At 35.9% G+C, this 21,699-nt stretch overlaps 1 protein-coding gene across 5 annotated transcripts in view; it reads right to left on the bottom strand.

Annotated features, from left to right (window-relative positions):
* Nucleotides 1–1,756: 1,756 nt before the first annotated feature.
* Nucleotides 1,757–21,699, bottom strand: part of IFT80 (intraflagellar transport 80) — a 33,304-nt gene continuing 13,361 nt past the window's right edge. For 2 of the 5 annotated variants that reach the window (XM_071438173.1, XM_071438174.1), the window contains exons 8-21: nt 21,517–21,654; nt 17,382–17,561; nt 14,131–14,249; nt 11,986–12,060; nt 11,239–11,402; nt 10,625–10,689; nt 10,070–10,205; nt 9,546–9,693; nt 8,967–9,138; nt 8,064–8,081; nt 6,628–6,717; nt 6,351–6,523; nt 5,194–5,317; nt 1,757–2,815 (exon numbers count right to left, since the gene is read on the bottom strand). In XM_071438173.1, the coding sequence (XP_071294274.1) occupies nt 2,702–2,815; nt 5,194–5,317; nt 6,351–6,523; nt 6,628–6,717; nt 8,064–8,081; nt 8,967–9,138; nt 9,546–9,693; nt 10,070–10,205; nt 10,625–10,689; nt 11,239–11,402; nt 11,986–12,060; nt 14,131–14,249; nt 17,382–17,561; nt 21,517–21,654 (1,716 nt within the window). In that variant the 3' untranslated portion in view covers nt 1,757–2,701. The other 3 variants (XM_071438175.1, XM_071438176.1, XM_071438177.1) reach the window with 3 other exon arrangements.

Raw genomic sequence — 21,699 nt, 5'->3', positions numbered from 1 at the left:
CAGAACTGCAGGGCTCCAACTAGCACAGTCATTTCTTTTCATAAAGTAAAATAATTCTGGCAGACCCTTCATAAAACCCCAGAAATGATGGAATGTTTTATTGTTTTGTACAACCAAGCTCTGTGCAGACTCGTCCCTCTCTTTCCCTGAAGGTACCAGCCCATCCTGCTTCCCCAAACTTTTACAGGAGGGCAAAGGCATCTGAACTAAAATGAAAAAGGTTAAATTCCAGTGTTGGAAATTCTATAGCACAAAGGAACCCCTGATTGGTTTGGAGCAATAAAAATAAACATTGGAAATCGAGATTCTCACATGGGATCAATTCATAAAAACCTTTTTTCTCCCTGGCTCTTCCCCATCCCCTGCAGAGTAAAATCTCTGTCAATCTCATCTCTGTTATCACCAAAATAAAGAAATGGAGGTCTTAAAATGTTTAATTAAAAACATGTAAAAACCACTATAAAAACCATATATATAATACAAAAATACTAAATTGCTTTTCTCCAACCTCCCCCCCAGCTGTAGGTGACACAAGCTTCATATTTCTAGAAATACCTATTCCTATTTCAGAATTAAATTTTAGAAAGCTTCAAGCTTTTCCATAGCTGTTCATTTATCATTTATAATTGTGACTACTCTGAAGTGAATCAGGCAACAATCACCAGTTTTTCTGCAGGAAATAGTTCCACATAATCTGTAAAATCAAATTTCCATGTCAGATGATTCAAACCTTCCTCCTGCTCCAAAGGGTAAAATCCCACAGCCAAATCCAGATCACAAAGTTTTATTGCCTTAAAAACCAGACAACAAAAGCTATTTTTAATTTTCCCTCTGAAATATTCCAAATATGGAGTAGGTTTTCTAACACCCACCTGAGCTTTTACTTTTGCCTCACTTGAGGGATTTATTTTTCACCTAAAGATGCATTTTTCAACCTCCCCTTTTATAATCAGAGAGGATTTACTGTGCCCAAGGATAAATGAAGTGAATGAACTCAACTCCCACCCTGCAATGGCAAAATTTGGGTTATTTTTGATTATTGATCCATCACAACAATTTTAATCATGTTAATTATTCTCTGTTTCTTAGATTGGTTTATGATGGTTTAAATCAAGTTGTGAGTAATTCAATTTGAGGTGTTTATTTTTAAAAGAGGTTTATTTTATTTTTATTTTTTATTTTTAAAAGAGGTTTTTAAAGTAATTTCTTGTTCTGGGCAATAATGTAACCAAAATGTACCTGAAACATCTGGATCCTCCTGCTCTTTATTTTTGCTTGATACTGAAATAACTGAAACCAGGTAAAAATATAATGCAGAACTTTGGAAACCTCAGAAAATTCAGCTCCAGATTGCCCTGGCACGGATGGATGGCGTTTCCCTTGGAACTACAATCTCTGAAACCCCTGCCACAACCCCAGAAAAGCCACAGAGGAACATTTGCTCCTGAGAATATCCTGAAATTCAGGTTTCACACCCAGCTCACAACTGCATTTAGAACCTGGGAGTAAAAGTGCTTTTCCCAAATATTTTGCTTTGCTTTCTAGTTAACAGCAGGACGCTCAGGACTGGGTGTGTGTGATAAAAAATGGAATCAAACACTTCTCCCATCCCCTCCAAATGGAATTTAAACACCCCAAATATTCTTTCTTTAGCACTCAGTTGAGATCCCCACACGCAGCAGCTCTCAGGTACATTAAAAGTGATACCTTAAAATTGATACCTTAAAATTGATACCTTAAAAATACCTTAAAAATCTCCACTTTGATTTGGTTTTATTAAGAAATCAATGAACTGTGCAAGAAAGGGGTGACACAATGATTTACAAATTTGCTGTATGTACAGATATTTAACATTTTGCTGGTAACATTTGAAAGATACATAATAAACCTTGTCAGTGATGAATAAACTGGTGATGTATTTATAACATGAAGAGAATGCAGCCAGCTTTGGGTGTGGAACAAAGAAAAGTGTATCTTGATGAAATAACATAAATTCAAAAAATATTTACAAATCAAGTGCTTTGGGCAGAAAAAGTACGGGAAATAGTAACTTATTTTAAATATTCTTGTCAATTTTACACATCAGATGCTACAAATGCTGTTTGTTACTTCCAACAACCCTGAAAGCACATTCCAAAGTATTCTAAACAAAAAAAAATTCCTTTTACTGCTAAAATTACTTTTACTGTTTTACTCAGTGACAAACCTGAGTTGCTGAAATGATCTGAAATCATCTATTAAATAACTCACTAGCAAATATGTATTCCCACAACTGTGAGGGAAATATTTGTACTCAAGCTCCTTTTTTTTGCATTTTCAGCACTTCCAGTTTGCTCAATTTGTTTTGGGGCAATGGAAACAAGCCTGGAGAGGTCCCCGAGGTTGCAAACTTGGGGCTTAAATTGGGATTTCAGTAGAGGCAACCCAGATTAAAGAATATGAATGGCAATAAAAGTTTGAAAACACTAAGAGAGGAACTGTAAATTCCCTTTTTTTTCTCATTTATGTAGCCAGCACTGGCACCAGAATACAAACCCAGCTCGAAATGAAAGGAAATAATTAATCCTGTGTGTCACCCAAGGATTCAGACCCACAGAAATTCCCACTCCTGTGTCCCACAAAATGTTTGCTGTGGTTTTTTTTCCCTGTAACAGAGCAGCAGCAAAGGTTGAAGCAGCACTTTGAAGGTGCCCAAACTGAATTATTGCTGCACAGTCACACTGCTCCTGCCTGCAGCACTGGCTGCTGCTCGTTCTCTCTCCTTAGCAATTTCCATCTCGATTTTGGCTTTGATTTTATTCCAATCCACTTCCAGCTGCAAGAAGAGAAAAATGAAACACACAGGGCTCAACATCAGAGAGAGCAAGGTCAGTTATTCCATTTAAAAATGCAATTTTCAGGTGTTGGGTACCCGAACTCAGGGAAGCTCTGAAGGCACAGCTGAGTTCCAACTGAGCTTCACCTTTAAAACAAACACAGCCTGGGCTATTTTAATAAATCTCATTGTGCCTGGAAATGAAAGCAATAAAACAAAAATAACCTGCTTCTAATTCAGGATCATGACAGCAGTGTCCTGCTACTGAAAACTCAGCCCTGCCTCATTAATTGAGAGTGCTGTCTCCTCCAAGAGCTGGTATTAAACCAGTTATCTGCTCCAGCAGCCACCAGTTCCTGCCTGGAACTGCCCCTCTGCACCCATAAATGGCTCAGTTTTAACCCTGGCCTTTCTCCAGCTGCAGAGAATTGGCATTTTCTGCCTGTGTTTGAGTCAGTGACACCCCAGGCAATACACAAAGTGTGATACCCCAGCACAAATGGGGGTAGAAAACTTGTTTCTAATGAGAAATGAAAAATACATCATGGTGCATCTGATGGCCATAAAAACACATCCAAAAATGTCACTGTGCAGCTCAGTTTATTGCTGGAGGATCAACACTGGCAAAGGTGGGATGGGAGAAGAATTTCCAGGGCTGCACAGGGAATTTTCCTCTGGAATTAAGCAATGGAATAACAGGAGAGATTCTCCAAGAGGGAAAGTGAAATGAAACAATTTCACACCCACATTCTCAGGTGAAAATAGAATAATAACAGCTCAGTTCTGGAGGCATGGACTGCGCCCAGGACCCTCAGGGTATGTGTGAGTTACTGAGAACCTGATATGTAAAATAAGCACAATTTTAGATCCTGCCTGCAGAAAAGAGAGGGGGAAAACTCCTTATTTAAGCCTGAAGAGGTTTTAGGTTGTGAGAGGGAAACTGAGACTCTTTTTTGTCCCTGAGAAGGAACAGCAGCACAAAATCTTGCTTTTCTTTTCAATTTCTTTCTGATTTTGCTTCATGAGTCTGACAGGTTCCATGCAAAATTTAATTACAGCTTAAAATTCACATTATGTGGATCCCTCCTATTCACAGATCCAGCAAAGGCCTCCAGCACCTGGATGTGGAAAAGGACCTTTTTCCCTCCAGAAATCTCCTGAGTGAGAAATTCAAATTTCAAGAAAACCTCCAAATTTCCAAATACAATTTTAGAAAGGTTCAAAATCTCCAATTTTCAAGACCGAGTAAGCTGAAAAATCACCCTGCTCACACCTTGTCACTGCCAAGGTGGAGTTCCTCAGGATTCCTGATGGAATCTACAGCCTCCTCCAGGAGTGTTAGAAAATCAGGATTATCTCCAACGTCCATCAGAAGCATCAGGGAATTTCTGGGGTTTTTGCACTGTAAGGGGTTTTAGGGAACACACAGAGCTGGGAAAGCTGCAGGATAAAAATGCCTGGAATCTGTGCTTTATTTTCCAGGTAAATTACTGTGGAATGGTTCTTTAGGGGATGAGTTAGTTTAGGAAATGAGACTCCCTAAAGTGCTAAAAGCTAATGGCTTCCATTAGAAATCCAGCTTTATTCCAAGTGCCCATGGAGTGCCCTGTGCCCAGGGGTCCCCTGACCCTTCAGCTGCAGGGGAGAAAAGGATTCCACACAAAGGAAAGGGTTTTTGGGATCATTTCTCCCTCAGAATGCTGAGGAATCAGGAGGGGAAAAGCAGGGAGGACAGGAGGGAATTGTGGCTCTCCTGTGTGGAAATATTCCAGCAGAATCCAAGATGCAGCTGCTGAATTTCAGGAGGTGCCCTCGGCCCTCAGGATGTGTGAATTACTAATAAATGGATTTCCTCGTGATGCAAAGGGTTTCCAATAAATAATAATAATAATAATAAATATATATTGTAATGTAATAATATACACTATACATGTATAATGTATATTATTACATTATACATGTATAATGTATATAATACAAATAATATATTTGTATAATATAAATGTATATTGAATTGTTGATGGTATTTGAAATCAGAATGGTTTGCAGTTCATAAATATCCAGATTCCTTCAAAGCTTGTTACTGCTTCTATCCATAAAATGCCACAAAAAAGGTTGGAGATATTTGAGACACTCATTGAGCCATGGTGAAGTTTAACTCCCTGTTTATAGAAAACAACTGGGCCTTCACTTGTGTGATCCCTACCAGATATTGAATATATATTGTGAATCTTCAAATGAAACCCATGCCCAGCTATTCCTGGCCAATGTTAGGCCAAAATTCCACATTTATGGGATTCCACATTTGAGCCACAGAAGGAAAAGTGAGGTGCAAACCCACCCCCCCCGACGCAGGGACAACCCTGGGGGACACTCACCCCTTCTGCATATTGCAGAAACCTTTGGTTGGTTTCTTTTTTCCCAAAATCCTCCAGGAATTTCTGTCTGTAAGCCAGGACCGTGTCCACGTGTGTCCTGTGCTTCACTGCCAGCTCCAGGGCTCTGCAAAAGAGCAGCAAAGGCTGGGGCAATGCTCTGGCACCACCACAACCACCCAGAAACTCTGAGGGTGAGGGCAGAAATGCCAAATCCAACCCCACAGCAGCATCAGGAGGTTCAAAGTAGCCAGTGATGGAAAATCCCAACAATTATTCCCACTGACAGCCTCATCACATCATTAACTTGAGCCCAGGAGGCTTTTTATTTCAAGGAAATGCAGAATATTTCAGAGTTTAGCATGAAAATAATAATGTTTAATAACTTTTTTCTAGTCCGAAATAGGTCCTGAACACTCATAATACACATTCATGTATATTCTATATAATATTTATAAATATTGTATAGGTGGCAAAGGTCAGACACTGGATTAATTTAATTACTCACACTTGGTTTCTCCTCAATGGCCTAAGAACCCTGAGATTTGACCTACAGAGAGGTTTTAGATGATAGAATAAAGCAATATTCTTTTCCTAATATCCAGCTCAAACCTCCCCTGACACAGCTCCATAACAAAACAAAATCACAGATTAGTGAGGGAAAATCAACCTTTTGCCTGAATATATCAATATAACAGCAGAGAAATTAGGAGTAAACAACTCAGAGGATTCTGTCAGAAAACGTGGGGGTTTTGTTTAAATGAGAAATTCCTCCTTTGTTTTCTCAGTCCTAATTCATATTTTCTCCACCTCCACAATGCTGGGAGTCTGGGTAGCCACAATTTTATTTTTAGCAGCAAGACATTTCCAAGCAGCCCAAATTCCACAGCCAGTCTGGGGCATCACTGAGGGCTCCTCTGTGCTAGCGGGGATGACAAAGCAAAATGTTATTTCAAAATGTTTCCAAGAACATTTTGGGCTTTTATCACCAAATATTTGTATTTTCCAAATACAAAAATGCTGGGGTTTTTTTTTTGGCTATGATTTAATTAGCTATTTTTTGAAGTCGTGGGCGATTAAAAGATAAGCAATGAGTCAGCAATAAAACAACTGATGGAAACAATTAGGAAAACGTTATTTTGATGGCAAACAGCTCCTACCTTTCCCAGTTGTAAAGGTTGATGTTGATTTGGATGGCTTGGTAAACCAGGCCAGCCTGCAGCAGCAGGGCCTCGGCCTCCTGGCAGCTGCCACTGAAGAGCAGCAGGTGAGCCAGCCTGGACTCCTTGGAGGGCAGCTCCTTGATGGAATTGATGTACTGCACCTTGTCAATCTGTCCCAGGGCACACAAGGACATTCATTTATTCATTTATTCATTTATTCACTCACCAGCCTGGCCCTGCAAGGATTTCACTGGGATCTGATCCATTTTCTTACCTCGCCGATGGCTGCGTAGGCGATCTCAGCCGTGCTCATGTCCTTGTTGGCCACTGCCATGGCAGCCAAACAAGCCCACAGGGTCTGGTCCTGAAATTCAAAATAAAAACAACTTGGAAACCTTCAAATGTTCATTAGCCTGCTGCAAATGACTCCTCAAAGCACCTACACAAGGCTTAAAAATTAGGTGTAATATTCCATTTCTCTGTGTGCCATTTATGGCACTGTGCTCTGAAGTCTCTCATTAGGAAATTATTATTTCTCAGAACTAGGAATTAGAAAAACTTCATGGCAACAATAATATTACTCCTTTTTATTATTATTTAATTTATAACTTTAAATTGTATATTTATAGTTTATTTATTTATACATTTATAAACAAGCAGATAAATTCATATGTTTTATTTATTTTATTTATTTTCTACATTTATAATTATATACATTGCTTTTTTTACTATTTTATTATTATTATTGTACATTTATTATTATTATTATTATAATTATTATTATTATTATTATTATTATTATTATTATTATTGTATATTTATTGTTTCTGTGAGGGTTTTTGGGGCATTTTACACAACCTCGAGGAAACCCCATGAGCTCAGAATTTAGGAAGACCCCAACTGACATTTTGATGGATTTTCAAGTGACAACATGATGACAAAGACACAGTAATAAACCACATTTTAATACAGTTTAAGCTACAACATCTAAAACTCTATTCAGACAGGAAGAATGTAACTTTGGACTGGCTGGTCCAGGAACTAAGGAGAATTTTGCTGAGTGTGTTCAGTAACAAATCTGGAAATAAAGACTTTGCACTGTGAAGGTTTTAGAAGGATCACTCTTGATCGAAATCAGAATGAGCAGCTGCACTGAGGGTGTTCTAAACACATTCCCATATTTCCCAAGTGACTTTTCCATCAGGAAAAACCCTCATGCAGTAAGCCCAGAATCTGGGAAAATTAAGATTGTTCAGAGAATGCTCCTAAAATCTTTGTCACATTCTTTTCCCATTTCCCTTTTATTTAGGAAATCAGGTGATAAAATGCTGAAAGCTCAGCCTGAAATTACCTAGGAGATAAAATTATCTTTTAGATGGTTCCAAGTTGTTTCTTGCTGCTTTTTCTCCCCTCAAAAAAAATGATCTATTTTGTTATTCCTGATTGGAAATACTTTCTTCTCTCTACCTGGACTGCCAGAATCAAAATATCCTGACTTGGATGCTTAAATCAGGTGATGTGGACACTGCAAATAAAGGTTCTGTTACAATTAATTCTACTTATGCAACCCAAATTATCTGGATGTGCATTTATTTAATAATTGGTAGCACAAATATCTCAAATACACATTTAAGGTACTAAACTTTTCTAGAAATAAATGGGAAGGAAGGTTTGAAGGGATTTTGTTGTTTTATAAACTACCACACTCACCTCATCTGTTGCTGTTGTCTAAATAAATACAAAAGAAAGCAATGGAAAAGAAAAAAAAATAAAAAGAAGTGAAACAGAATATGGAAATTAACAGGTAATTGTGGAAATGTCACTTTTCATTGGTTATATTAAGGCCCAGACCTTAAAGTTAAAGGTTTAAGATCTTATAGGTCTAAGGTTAATTAAGGCTCAGACCTTAAAGTTAAAGGTTGGTTGGATTAAGGCCCAGACCTTAAATTTAAAAACTTTGAAAAAATTTAAGTTTAGAACTGAATTCTGTGAGCACCTGTGTTCAATCCAGCTGGATTCTGGTGTGGCTAAAAATAAGAATGATTATTTATCATGGACCTTATGGAATGATGATGTCCTGGAATTAAGGAAACCACCTCATTTTCCACGAGTGACAAAAACGAGCGACAAAGCAGGCTGGAAATGAGCTGTACATTTGATATGGAGAGATCACTACTGAAGAACACCCAAAACTATAAAAATGGCTCCTAAAACGATAAAAATGGCTGTGAATATTGCCAAAAATCAGGTTTGTGTTGCACCTTGACAAACCTGCAGAGCCTGAGCCCGTCCTGCCAGTGGGAGGAGCAGGCTGGAGATGAGCTGAACCATTTGATATGGAGAGATCATTATTGAAGAACACCTAAAGCTATAAAAATGGCTCCTAAAACTATAAAAATGGCTCTTAAAACTATAAAAAAGGATGTGAATATTGCCAAAAATCAGATTTGTGCTGTACCTTGACAAACCTGCAGAGCCTGAGCCTGTCCTGCCAGTGGGAGGAGTGGGCTGGAAATGAGCTGTACCATTTGACATGGAGAGATCACTACTGAAGAACACCCAAAACTATAAAAATGGCTGTGAATATTGCCAAAAATCAGGTTTGTGCTGTACCTTGACAAACCTGCAGAGCCGGAGCCCGTCCTGCCAGCGGGAGGAGCTGACGTGGCCGTGGAGGATGGCGGGGTACGGGGAGATGTGCAGGTGCACCAGGGACCCGTCCGCCCTCCTGATGGTCACCTGGTTCCCCACAAAACTCACGATCTGAGGGCTCTTGCTGAACTCACTGCACTCAGAAAGGAAAAGAAGTCAGTGTTTTGTTGTTTTTACAAGAAAAGGATTTAAGATCGATTCTTTGTGACGTGGTGTTTTGCTATTTTTAATTGCCGGCATCGTCGGAACAAATCTTTTCTGGGTTTTTTTTTTTACAAAACCTGAGGTAAAATTTTATGAGAAAAAATTCAAATTTTGCTTTTACCTCAAGATGCTGCTCTGCTTTCCAACCCTGCATCATCATTTCAACCCCAAACTTTATAATTTTCTTTATAAACCCCTTTTTCCTCATTTCCCAAGCAAGAAACAGGAGAATTTTACAAGCTGCAAGGCCAGTTTTTACTTCTGAGCACAGTTCATTAAGAAATGAGTGAAATAGTTAAAATAAAGAATATATTTGGATGAAAAAGGGTTTCTTACCTGGCATCTTTTTGGTAGAGGGTTTTTGGGAGGAGGTCTTTGTCCACGTAGACGGCGTTGGGGTAGTACCAGACGGTGAACCTGGAATCCTGAATCCCACAGAGGATGTTGCAGCCGTCGTTCCAGGCCAAGCTCTGCACCATTGTCCCTTCATTTACAGAGCACAAATAATGATAATAAATGAATGAACAGACAAAGGAAGAAAGAAGGTATTTCCAGGAGAAACTTCAGAATAAAGGGAATTGTAACAGGGTGGTTATTCAGCATTTTTGGTTGCTTTTCTAAGGTTTTAACCCCAAATTTGTGGCATTGTAAAAGTCGCTTTTTAGGGAAATGATAGAAAAATCAACAGAATTTAGATAAAATTTACTGAAATTGTTTCTACCTCTATCATATAAAAGCCAAAGCTTTTTTTTTCCAAGTTCAATTTCGCTATTAATTAAGAAAAATATTGTTTCTTGTATAAAATATAAATTTATTTCCCTCCCAGCATCTTCCCAAAGACCAATTTGAATTTTTCTCACCTATTTTGACAATCTTCTGCTCTTTCCCAAACCTTTTCACTGAGGTGATGAAAAGGTCTCTGTTCTTATCAATAAAAGCTATTTTTCTCTCACTTGTCAGTCCTTTCTGGTCCAATGCAATCTCCACAATCTCTGTCTGGAAAGATAAAAGAGAATCTCTGATTTTTATTTTGGAGATTTGATATTTGGACATTCAAATTGATTTTTTTTTTTCCTAAAAACAAGGCAAAAAATTCTTGGATAAACTGGATTGGAAAAACATTTTGTGTGTGATTTCTCTGTGGAATAAATCATTCCATGGGGTTAAATAAAGATTATTTTAAAGTCCTTTCCAACCCAACCCATTCCATGATTCTGTGATTTTATAAACTGAATTTCACAAAGATTAAAACAGCTCTGAAGACAACACAAAGCAATAAAAGTCAGCTGAAAAGCTCCTTTCTATTAAGATTTTAAATCCTTTAATGTGCTTTTAGTGCCATTATTGAGGAAAACCATTAGTGATTCTTAATTTCTGAGGGAAATAAAATAAAGACATTAAAGCTTTCACTTTACCTTGTGGGTCAGAGGTTTTCCATCACCCAGTGGCTTCCCAGATAAAGCTTCAAAGATGTAGATAACTGAAGAAAAATCATGATATACTTTATTAATAAAAGCAGAAGTTCTTAATGGATTTTTCCAGGGATTCCATTCTTTTCTGAGTGTGGTTTAGTGCAAGTGGATAAAATATTCTGTGTGAGTTTTACCAGAGATTTTCACATGGTGGTGAAAAAGAAATCTTAAAAAAACCTGAATTTTCACTTCCTACCCCTATTTTTCATTTCCTGTCTCAAATGGGGCTTTCCAGAAATGACAGCAAATTGTGATAAATCTATATCATCATTTAAATCCATAATTTAAATAAATCCACATTTCCAGCAGCAGATTGACTCAGTCTTAACCCACAATTTCATCACTGGGAATGTTTAGGAAGAGAGAAAACTGAAAAATCCCATCAGGGAGTAAAATCTTATTCAATTATTTTCTGTCAATATTTCATGTATCAATTGGAAATTCAGAGCCAAACCGTTCTCTTGAAGTTTTAAAACGAATTTTAAGCAAGGCCCATAACTTGCATTCATTTTTATAGTCAATAAATGTATTTTTGTGCTAAATAAAGCAGGATTTACCCCTCTCATCAGCCTTGTCCTTCACTGCCAGGGTGTCATTGCTCAGGGACACTGTCAGGGCATTTAAAATGTCTGTCCTCAGGCCTGGGTATTTTGGAGAGGAAATCAATCTGCCTTCATAGGAATATAAATAAAGTCCTCCACCATCCACGAGAAGAAAATGCCTAAAAAAAAAGAAAAAAACCCCAGCAACAAGGAAGGAAATCAGTAAATAATATAAAAAATAGTATTTTCCACAAGGGGACAGTCATTGTTTAATACCCTGCAACTGTTCTTCCAGCTTCCATCATTGCTAAGATTTACATTTTCAAGATATTCTGGAAGTTCTGTATGGAAAAGTTTGGTTTTTTTAATGCATTATCTTTTCCCAAGAGAAATATTTATTATGGAAAATATTTATGCTTTTACCTGGGTATTTTTTGTTTATTTCTGGTATTTCAATTTGAACTTATTTCATTAAATATATATATATATATATATATATATATATATATGTGTGTATGTATGTTAATATATATATATAATTAACAAAATAATATTATTTTAATTAAAAATATTATTTAAAAATAATATTATTTTAATTATTATTAACATAATATTTTGTCAATTATATATTAGCTATATATATAATTATAATAGAGATAATATAAAAAAATATATTTATTTTTATACATACAATAAATAATTAAATTTATGGATTTAATCGTTACATTCTGTCCATAATGAACATTTTAAGAGGTCAGGTACCTTTCTGCTTGGAGAATCAAACTCACAGTTCCTTCCTTCAGGTCAAAAATCAATGGAGTGTTCCAGTTCCTTGTCCTGCAAATATTAAAAATCAGCATTAAAATATATAAAAACATATAACACTGCAGGGAAAAATGAGCAAAATTATGTTTATATGGATTATTTTATTCCTACAATATTTTTAAAATATTTCTGATTCTTTTACAGTGATCTGCATTAGCGTTCACTGAGCAGATATTCCATTGAATATTTCAATTAATTTAAAATAAATTAAAAATAAATTTAAAAATAAATTAATGCTTGTGCTTCCAGTGAAGTTTCTGCCACTCATTTCCAAACAATCTGAGGAAGAGGAATTGGTTTTATTCATGAAAACGCATTACACTGCAGGCAAAAATGAGCAAAATTATGTTTAGATGGATTATTTTATTTCTACAATATTTTTAAAATATTTCTGACTCTTTTACAATGATCTGCATTAGCATTCACTGAGCAGATATTCCATTGAATATTTCAATTAATTTAAAATAAATTTAAAATAAATTAATGCTTGTGCTTCCAGTGAAGTTTCCACCACCTTTGCAAACAAAGTGAGGAAGAGGAATTTCTTTTATTCATGAAAATGCATAACACTGCAGGCAAAAATGAGCAAAATTATGTTTCTATGGATTATTTTATTCCTAAAATATTTTTTAAATATTTCTGACTCTTTTACAGTGATCTGTACTAGCATTCACTGAGCAGATATTCCATTGGATATTTCAATTAATTTAAAATAAATTAAAAATAAATTTAAAAATAAATTAATGCTTGTGCTTCCAGTGAAGTTTCTGCCACTCATTTCCAAACAATCTGAGGAAGAGGAATTGGTTTTATTCATGAAAACGCATTACACTGCAGGCAAAAATGAGCAAAATTATGTTTAGATGGATTATTTTATTTCTACAATATTTTTAAAATATTTCTGACTCTTTTACAATGATCTGCATTAGCATTCACTGAGCAGATATTCCATTGAATATTTCAATTAATTTAAAATAAATTTAAAATAAATTAATGCTTGTGCTTCCAGTGAAGTTTCCACCACCTTTGCAAACAAAGTGAGGAAGAGGAATTTCTTTTATTCATGAAAATGCATAACACTGCAGGCAAAAATGAGCAAAATTATGTTTCTATGGATTATTTTATTCCTAAAATATTTTTAAAATATTTCTGACTCTTTTACAGTGATCTGTATTAGCATTCACTGAGCAGATATTCCATTGGATATTTCAATTAATTTAAAATAAATTAAAAATAAATTTAAAAATAAATTAATGCTTGTGCTTCCAATGAAGTTTCTGCCACCTTTATAAACAAAGTGAGGAAGAGGAATTGGTTTTATTCATGAAAACACTTAACACTGCAGGCAAAAATGAGCAAAATTATGTTTAGATGGATTATTTTATTCCTACAATATTTTTTAAATATTTCTGGCTCTTTTACAATGATCTGCATTAGCGTTCACTGAGCAGATATTTAATTGGATATTTCAATTAATTTTAAAATAAATTGAAAAAAATTTAAAATAAATTAATGCTTGTGCTTCCAATGAAGTTTCTGCCACTCTTTTCCAAACAATCTGAGGAAGAGGAATTCGTTTTATTCATGAAAACGCTTAACACTGCAGGCAAAAATGAGCAAAATTATGTTTAGATGGATTCTTTTATTCCTAAAATATTTTAAAAATATTTCTGACTCTTTTACAATGATCTGCATTAGCGCTCACTGAGCAGACAGTCCATTGAATATTTCTATTAATTTTAAAATAAATTTAAAAATAAATCAATGCTTGTGCTTCCAATGAAGTTTCTGCCACTCTTTTCCAAACAAACTGAGGAAGAGGAATTTGTTTTATTCATGAAAACGCATAACACTGCAGGCAAAAATGAGCAAAATTATGTTTAGATGGATTCTTTTATTCCTAAAATATTTTAAAAATATTTCTGACTCTTTTACAATGATCTGCATTAGCGCTCACTGAGCAGACAGTCCATTGAATATTTCAATTAATTTTAAAATAAATTAAAAAAAAAATAAATTAATGCAAAATAAATTTAAAAAAATGAAAAATAAATTAATACAAAATAAATTTGCTTTGCTCACGAGAACACATAGCACTGCAGGGAAGTGGAGACCACCAAATATCCATAATTCAGGGAGGCTTTGATGACCCTGTCCCGGAATTCCAACAAATCCACGGCGTCGTTGATGACGTTGTGCACCTGAGCACAGGGAGAGAAGCAAAAGAGCTGAAATCCAAATTCAGGAAGGAAAGATTCCTGCTGAGAAAATAATTGGAGATGGAGGAGCTTTTAAACTCTGAATATTGTTTTGATAAATTTGTTGGATATATTGAAGTAGATAAGGTATAACTATGATGATAATTAATATATATATAAGTTTATTTTAAACAAATTTTTATAATGGTGTAAGATTTAGTTAATTAAATAATTTTTTTTTAATTATTTTGAGTTTGGTCATATTTTTAACCAGAGGGGGTCTGAAAAATTCCCATTTCAAGATTGTTCAGCTGTTGATAAATTGAGTATTTGAAATGAACACATCAATGTTTATTTCATTGTTCTTTAAATCAATTCAAAAGTGTGTTATTTAAATAAACACTTCATCCAAACAATCCAGCAATTTCCAGGATTGGGATGAAGATGCTGCAGAGCTCTGGAATTTTTATGATTCCACAGCTGGAAGCACAGGAAATTCAGGAGACGGGCTGGGTGAGCAGCCTGTGGTTTTGTCATTCTGCTTAAAATTTGTTCAAGAAAACCAGAATTTGCCTCAAATTAACAGAGATTTTTCAGCTCAGACATTTTAGGGAGCTAAAAATCCATGGGGGGCCTTAAACAATAAAGTTTTTGGTGGGATTTTTTGGTGGGGTTTGGGGTTTTTTTTTGAAGATGTCACCGTTCTGAGGGTGGTAAATTCCTTCTGGTGTTCTCCATTATGCACCAACTGTAAAACATGGACTGAGCTCAATTATTCCAAGAGCCTGGAAACCATTTCCAAGGATATGTTCATTGCTGTGCCCAGCACAGCATCACTAATTAACTTTGCCATTGTGATACTCAGGAAGAAAAATCCATCTGCAAGTTTTGGGTAGGATTTTGTAGGATTTTCCTACATAATAGATAGGAATAAAATCACTGGAAAGGAATGAAAATGAAAAATGAGTCAGGGTTAGCTGCACTTCCTCACTCTTTGCATATTCCAAAAGAGAATTCAAATCCCATGGAGAGCATTCCCAAGTGCATCTGGAACGAGTCGATGTCTGGGAATGAGGGGAAAAATTGGGAATTTTGAGCTGATTTGTGCTGTGTGTTCCCAGACACTGACTCACAGCACCCACCCACGGCCCCAACCCCAAATCCAGCCCTGCTGCTGCTCCAGCTCTTCCCAATTCCAAACCCAGCATGAAAATGAAAAAAAAAACCTTTGAAGGGTCTCAGTAGGAATTTAGGAACTCGATGCTGAAAAGCCCCAAATGTGTAATTTGGAAAATGTGGAAGGATGGAAATCTTGATTATCCCAAAGAACAAACCTTGTGAGTCAATGTCTGGGAACACAAATTCAACCCAAAATTCCCATTTTGCATTAAAACAAGCTCTGTGATAGGGCTGCCCAGCTCTGAGGGGATTTTACCTTCATGGTTCTTCTCTTAATGAAGGTGATTTGGAAGTGGATTTTACCTTCATGGTTCTACTCTTAATTAAGGTAACTTGGAAGTGGATTTTACCTTCATGGTTCTACTCTTAATTAAGGTAACTTGGAAGTGGATTTTACCTTCATGGTTCTTCTCTTAATGAAGGTGATTTGGAAGTGGATTTTACCTTCATGGTTGTTCTCTTAATTAAGGTGATTTGGAAGTGGATTTTACCTTCATGGTTCTCTTAATTAAGGTGATTTGGAAGTGGATTTTACCTTTATGGTTCTCTTAATTAAGGTAACTTGGAAGTCGATTTTACCTCCATGGTTCTCTTAATTAAGGTAACTTGGAAGTGGATTTTATCTTTATGGTTCTTCTCTTAATGAAGGTGATTTGGAAGTGGATTTTACCTTCATGGTTCTTCTCTTGATTAAAGTGATTTGGAAGTGGATTTTACCTTCATGGTTCTCTTAATTAAGGCAATTTGGAAGTGGATTTTACCTTTATGGTTCTCTTAATGAAGGTAACTTGGAAGTGGATTTTTACCTCCATGGTTCTTCCCTTAATTAAAGTGATTTGGAAGTGGATTTTACCTTCATGGTTCTCTTAATTAAGGTAATTTGGAAGTGGATTTTACCTTCATGGTTCTTCCCTTAATGAAGGTAATTTGGAAGTGGATTTTACCTTTATGGTTCTCTTAATTAAGGTGATTTGGAAGTGGATTTTACCTTTATGGTTGTTCTCTTAATGAAGGTAATTTGGAAGTGGATTTTACCTTCATGGTTCTTCTCTTAATGAAGGTGATTTGGAAGTGGATTTTACCTTTATAGTTCTTCCCTTAATTAAAGTGATTTGGAAGTGGATTTTACCTTCATGGTTCTCTTAATTAAGGTAACTTGGAAGTGGATTTTACCTTCATGGTTTTCTTAATTAAGATAACTTGGAAGTGGATTTTACCTTTATGGTTCTCTTAATTAAGGCAATTTGGAAGTGGATTTTACCTTCATGGCTCTTCTCTTAATTAAAGTGATTTGGAAGTGGATTTTACCTTTATGGTTCTTCTCTTAATTAAAGTGATTTGGAAGTGGATTTTACCTTCATGGTTCTTCCCTTAATTAAAGTGATTTGGAAGTGGATTTTACCTTCATGGTTCTTCCCTTAATGAAGGTAACTTGGAAGTGGATTTTACCTTTATGGTTCTTCTCTTAATTAAAGTGATGTGGAAGTGGATTTTACCTTTATGGTTCTCTTAATTAAGGTAACTTGGAAGTGGATTTTACCTTTATGGTTCTTCTCTTAATGAAGGTGATTTGGAAGTGGATTTTTACCTTCATGGTTCTTCTCTTAATGAAAGTGATTTGGAAGTGGATTTTTACCTTCATGGTTCTCTTAATGAAGGTGATTTGGAAGTGGATTTTACCTTTATGGTTCTTCTCTTAATGAAGGTGATTTGGAAGTGGATTTTACCTTCATGGTTCTTCTCTTAATGAAAGTGATTTGGAAGTGGATTTTACCTTCATGGTTCTTCCCTTAATGAAGGTAATTTGGAAGTGGATTTTACCTTCATGGTTCTCTTAATGAAAGTAACTTGGAAGTGCATTTTACCTTTCTGGTTCTTCTCTTAATTAAAGTGATTTGGAAGTGGATTTTACCTTCATGGTTCTCTTAATTAAAGTGATTTAGAAGTGGATGTTACCTTCATGGTTCTTCTCTTAATTAAGGTGATGTGGAAGTTTTGCCACTCCCAGTGCTGCTCCACCACGTGGGCAAAGATGACCTGGCCATTCCCACAGGCTCCTGCCAGCTGGGTGCCATCGATGGACCAGGAAATGGCAAAAATGCTGCCAGTGTTGGGCTTCTCCAGGGCATAAGACCACTGGAAACAAGAAAAAAAAAATAATAATTTCAGTTACTTTGTACTCTTAGAAATGATTTCTTGTCAGAAATACGTTTGCAGGGTTGGTATTTTTCAAGCAGCGACAATAAATGAAGTTTTTTGGTGGGTTGGGATTGGATGTTTAAGTCAGAGCCTGGGAAATAAATAAAAGGAAAAGCAACAGGTAAAGCAGAAATTAAGAAGTCACAATGCTGGAAGTACATCAGGTATCAGTTTTCTACTCATAATTTATTCCAAGTGTGTTCTCATTCATAAATCCAGGCAATCACTACAGAAAATTAAGGTGCTAAAGAAATAATTACATTTTCTCCACTCTCTTACTGTCCAAGCGAAGGATTATTTAAAAATTTCCTCCAGCAAATACTCTAATTCTTAATTCCCTCAGCCTTATCCATGAGACTCCTCTGAAGTTTAGATCCTTATTTAAAAAAATGTCCAAAATTAGAATTTCCAGACCAAGATATTTTTAATAATTTCCTGCATATCAGAAACGCAAATCATCCTGAATCTCCACAGAGCTGTTTCCCTGAAAATGGATAACAAATAAGAATTAAATAATCTTTTTAGGGAATTTTAGGAAGATATTCAAGCAGATTTTAAAACAAGAAGCAAATCTCAGTGATTTCCTCTTTATGTAACAGAATATTGTTAAGGAGTAGTAATAATGTAGGAGGATAAGGAGGAGTAATTTTGTAGTAATTGAAGAATTACCTGCATATCCAAATATATTGGAAATCTTACAGAGGAAATCAATAATAAAAATCATGTGATTGAAGTTAAATGTAAACATGGGATTGACTTTTGGGCACATGAAATTATCTCCAAAGGGGCACAGCAGAAGATGCAGAAATATTCAACAGCAGAAGATGCAGAAATCTATTCAACATTATTTAAATATAAATTGGATGCCCCTATTTACTAATTAAAATGATTCATTTGACCAGTGTTTCATTTTTACTGTTTTTTATCACTGATCCCTCTACACTCCCGAGGCCTTGAGAACACAACCATAATAATTCATTTTATATATAAATACATCATTTCTTTTCATGATTTTGAATTGAAAAAACACAATTTAAAACATTACATTTGTCACTTCGGTCTTTACCACGGAGCTGCCTGACATCCCAGGGAGGTGAGGAAAAAATGAGAATAAAGAGTGCAAGGATTTAATTGAATGATGCCCACAGTGAGCACAAATCCTGCAGAGGAGTTCAGGATAAATATTTCTTGTCCTGCTGGCTCCCAGGGGAGCATTTTGCCAGGGCAGCCCCGTTCCACCAGGCACAATAAAAATGTCAGTGCTGAGCAGGAAAGGGCAGCCCTGCTTCCCCTCAGGCTCCATGGGAATCCCTCCTGAATTCCCCATCCCAGCCTCTCCTCCAGGCAAGATTTACATCCAGGGCCTCCATTTACATCCAGGGCCTCAATTTACATCCAGGGCCTCCATTTACATCCAGGGCCTCCATTTACACCCAGGGCCTCAATTTACACCCAGGGCCTCCATTTACAACCAGGGCCTCCATTTACACCCAGGGCCTCCATTTACATCCAGGGCCTCCATTTACATCCAGGGCCTCCATTTACACCCAGGGCCTCCATTTACACCCAGGGCCTCAATTTACACCCAGGGCCTCCATTTACACCCAGGGCCTCCATTTACAACCAGGGCCTCCATTTACACCCAGGGCCTCCATTTACATCCAGGGCCTCCATTTACACCCAGGGCCTCCATTTACATCCAGGGCCTCCATTTACATCCAGGGCCTCCATTTACACCCAGGGCCTCCATTTACACCCAGGGCCTCCATTTACATCCAGGGCCTCCATTTACATCCAGGGCCTCCATTTACACCCAGGGCCTCCATTTACATCCAGGGCCTCCATTTACACCCAGGGCCTCCATTTACACCCAGGGCCTCCATTTACATCCAGGGCCTCCATTTACACCCAGGGCCTCCATTTACACCCAGGGCCTCCATTTACATCCAGGGCCTCCATTTACATCCAGGGCCTCCATTTACATCCAGGGCCTCCATTTACATCCAGGGCCTCCATTCACATCCAGGGCCTCCATTTACACCCAGGGCCTCCATTTACATCCAGGGCCTCCATTTACACCCAGGGCCTCCATTTACATCCAGGGCCTCAATTTACATCCAAAACCTGAATTTGAGGAGAATAAAACCTGCTCAACACACGGAGCAGCTGGCAGCAGCTGCTGCTCATCCGTGTTTAAGAGATGAGTAATAAACTCTTAATAAACTCAGGTGTAAAATAATAAGAAAAAATGAAAATCAAAAATAAATCATAAACTCGGGTATAAAGTAATAAGAAAAAATGAAAATCAAAAATAAATCATAAACTCGGGTATAAAATAATAAGAAAAAATGAAAATCAAAAATAAATCATAAACTCAGGTATAAAATAATAAGAAAAAATGAAAATCAAAAATAAATCATAAACTCAGGTATAAAATAATAAAAAAATGAAATAAACAAATAAATAATAATAAAGTTCTAATAAACTCAGGTAAAATAATCTTAATTTTCTACAAGAAATAAACCTGTTTGCATTAAAATTCCCAATGAGCTGTTCAGTATTAATTGCTGATTAAAACATTGCTTTTTAGACTTAACAGTAAATGAAATGACAGATCTGTAGATATCAAAATTAATCTTTTTTAAATCAGCAAATTGACACCTCACATAAAACCCCTGCATTTGAGTACTTTTCCTTCTAGGTAACTGTTAATTACAAATTTGTAATTAAATTCTATTTGTACACTGTCAGTAAAAATCAGTGAGATTATAATCACTACAGAAGGAATAGGAAAATTCAGAGTTTATCCTTACACCTTTTCTCAAATAATCTTTAATTTTAACCTTATTACAACCTTATAACCTCTTATTATAACCTTATACCTTTTCTCAAATAATCTTTAGTTTTAACCTTATTATTATAACTTTATACCTTTTCTCAAATAATCTTTAAAGGTTCCTCTTCATGAATTTCAAATATTTGAAATATTTTAAATTTAAACACACTCCAAATTCACGGGGAGGTGAACCACGATTGACTGAACACACCCAAAACACCTCAGCAATTTTTTCCCAAAAAGAGCAATAAACACAACAAGAAACCAGGACAATAAAAGTCCCAAATAATCAAAGTTTGCTGCAAAAAATCTGAGCAAGAACCTTCAGAACCACAGGAAAGACAAAGACAATGAAGACAATCTGTGCTCCCAATGAAGGGAGGTGAAACTGCATTAAATTGATTTTAATTGGAGACAAAGCTGCAAAAAACCCTATGAAAATAATGATTCAGGAGTAAACCTTCAAGGGAAAAAAGAGATTAAATAATAAAAGTGTATAATATAATATAATATAATATAATATAATATAATATAATAATATAATATGATGTAATGCAATGTAATATAATATAATATAATAATAAATGGCTCTTCCATTTCCTTTTCTATCAGGTTATTGCTATACACTCCTTTTTATAGTTAAAAATAGCAATTTATGATTAGTTCTGATCACAAGAGATGCTTGTGAAATCTGTGGTTTTCAGGTAAAGAATTTCATGTCCCAAAATGCAAAATATTATTAAAAATAAAATATTCTGGTCAGCAAAAAGGTGCTGGCAATCACAAGCATTTTTGCTAATAAAACACCCACCTGTACACGGATATCCTGAGGAATATTTGCTGTATTATCAAGAAATTTGGACAATTTCCAGAGTTTTACTGTGGAGTTTTCTCTTTTTAATATATTTAATAATTTTTTTCCATATATATAAAATAAATGTGCTGAGTTTTACCGCAGAAAATAATTAAAAAAAAAATTAAAAAATTAAATATTTAAAATATTTCATTATATTTCTTTTTTTACCTATAGAAAACAATTAGCAGAGTTTTACTTACCCCAGTTTTATCACAGAGACGTAAAGTGTTGAAAGATCCCACAGCAAACAATTCTCCATCCAGAGCCCAGGCAATGGCAGTGATGGGATACTCGTGGGGCTGGGAACTGTACAGGGCACGGCCAAAACTGTCCCAAACCTGCAGCAAAATCCCCATTTCCATCCATGCACCACGCCTGGGGTG

The sequence above is a fragment of the Agelaius tricolor genome, unplaced genomic scaffold, assembly GCF_023055355.1.
Source record: "Agelaius tricolor isolate 1412-34295 unplaced genomic scaffold, bAgeTri1.0.p SCAF_12, whole genome shotgun sequence".
In the NCBI taxonomy this organism is placed as follows: domain Eukaryota; kingdom Metazoa; phylum Chordata; class Aves; order Passeriformes; family Icteridae; genus Agelaius; species Agelaius tricolor.
This window is presented reverse-complemented; position numbering and strand designations above follow the sequence as displayed.